We start from the raw sequence: 1,784 nt of genomic DNA on the forward strand, positions 1-1,784 counted from the left end.
GCAAAATTTTGAAAATTTGATTAATGTAATATTTTACGGGACTACCAATTAATACAAATCGTTAGATTACAAAATAAAATAAAGATGTCCTTGAGCGACTTCTCCCTCGCGATGAAGCTCGGTCTTCAATACGTCGGAATGTGGCCGGATGTGCCGAACGCGTTTTTCTGCCGGTGTATTTGGGTGCTGACCACCACCATAATGCAGATTTGTCAATATTGGTATCTCATCCTTCACTTTGGAACCGAAGATCTGTCGGACCTGACAGACGCTTTGAGCGTCGCTGTGGAGTATACTGTAGTATTTACGAAACTCATTATTTTATGGTTCAGTACTCGGTAAGAACATATCTCTTGCTCTGTCAAAAGTGGAAATTTATAGGAAATTTATAGGTCCACCTGAGAAGTTTTATTTTTCTATAACAACATATTTTCTCCAACGTCTTCATAAATCAATACTAATTCAGTGTTGATCGATATAAGCGAAAATTTTCAATCTAAAAGTTCTACTTTTTAATGTCACGTAATTCTAAATATATACTTAAGTTTGCCGACCAACATAGTCATTGCGGTGCGCAGTGATGATGTTGAAATACACTTTAGATACAGAACGTACTACAGATAACTGAATTGTTACTGCTGAATGCAGAGAGAATCAATCTCGCTTCATTACGGGACTTACTCGTCACCAGCTTAAAGCGAATCACTCATTCACCGTCGCGAAATACACGGATAGAGTAAATTGCCGCAGTATATTTAACGATGTCCTAGCTTCAATGGCTACGGAATGGAGGGAAGCCGCGGTCAATGAAGTGCACATTATGACAGATAAGGCCAGTCAGTCGCGTCGTTTCTCCAACTTGATTACTGGAATTCATGCGTCCGGAGCTATCTCGTACGGCATGAACATTCTGATGCAGATCTGCCAGAACAACGTCGATGAAGATGGCACACCGATCCGCGAATTCACGCTGAAGTTGCATCTGCCTTTCGAGTATATACGGTCACCGAGGTTCGAACTTGTTCAGGGCTTGGGATGGATGCATCAGCTGTCGACTTCCGCCGTGAACGGCGTGTTGAACTCGCTGGTCATCACATTTGTGAGTGAGAATCTGCGAAAGGATGCTACAAGTGCTGGTGTATCAATAAAAGTGGTCAACAACGCCATAATTAAAGACAAATCTTCTCGATATATAATTTATACATATTGTTTAAACTAATATAGAAAGTATTAAAGCGATGTATGATTTATTAGTTTCAATAATGCCGCTGTCAAAACGAGAAGTTTATTTTCTATTATAAGGCTTTTGGCCAATTATTTTGTTACAATGCTACAAATTATTATTTCTTTCTAAGTAGATTCTGTCTTCGCGTCTGTCTTCTTGCGAGATTGTCGAACAGAGATCGCTTTCAGGTGTTTTACATCTTTTTGTCGAACAGAGATCGCTTTCAGGTGTTTTACATGGGCGGTCAGATAGAAATCCTGTGTGAGGCATTGAAGGACCTCTCCCCTGGCAAGTACAGCCATCGCTTGGCGTCTTCCGTCTTGGGCGAATTGGTGGTCAGGCATCAGAAGATCATCACCTTCTCCGACAAGATCGAGAAAATCTTCTGTTACATCGCGCTGATGCAATTCATGTCGGGCACGTTGGTGATCTGTTGCTTGGGATATATGATGATGTCAGTAAGTGACAGCTCGCGAGAAGGTATAATGTGCGATATCTACATTTGCTCCTTTGTGGTCGGTTCGATGTTGCAGTCGATTAGCAGCACGGAAGGCACCGA

The 1,784-nt window shown here is 41.5% G+C and overlaps 1 protein-coding gene across 1 annotated transcript; it reads left to right on the forward strand.

Moving 5' to 3' along the window:
- Positions 1 to 775: 775 nt before the first annotated feature.
- LOC106746455 lies at positions 776 to 1,779 on the forward strand (the record flags this gene model as incomplete). Its single annotated transcript, XM_014623060.1, has 3 exons — positions 776 to 1,099; positions 1,453 to 1,683; positions 1,759 to 1,779. Coding segments are annotated over exons 1-3 (576 nt in total), but the record flags the coding sequence as incomplete, so codon positions are not given.
- Between the last annotated feature and the right edge of the window lie 5 nt (positions 1,780 to 1,784).

The sequence above is a fragment of the Dinoponera quadriceps genome, unplaced genomic scaffold (genome assembly GCF_001313825.1).
Source record: "Dinoponera quadriceps isolate SergipeBrazil2010 unplaced genomic scaffold, ASM131382v1 scaffold1991, whole genome shotgun sequence".
In the NCBI taxonomy this organism is placed as follows: domain Eukaryota; kingdom Metazoa; phylum Arthropoda; class Insecta; order Hymenoptera; family Formicidae; genus Dinoponera; species Dinoponera quadriceps.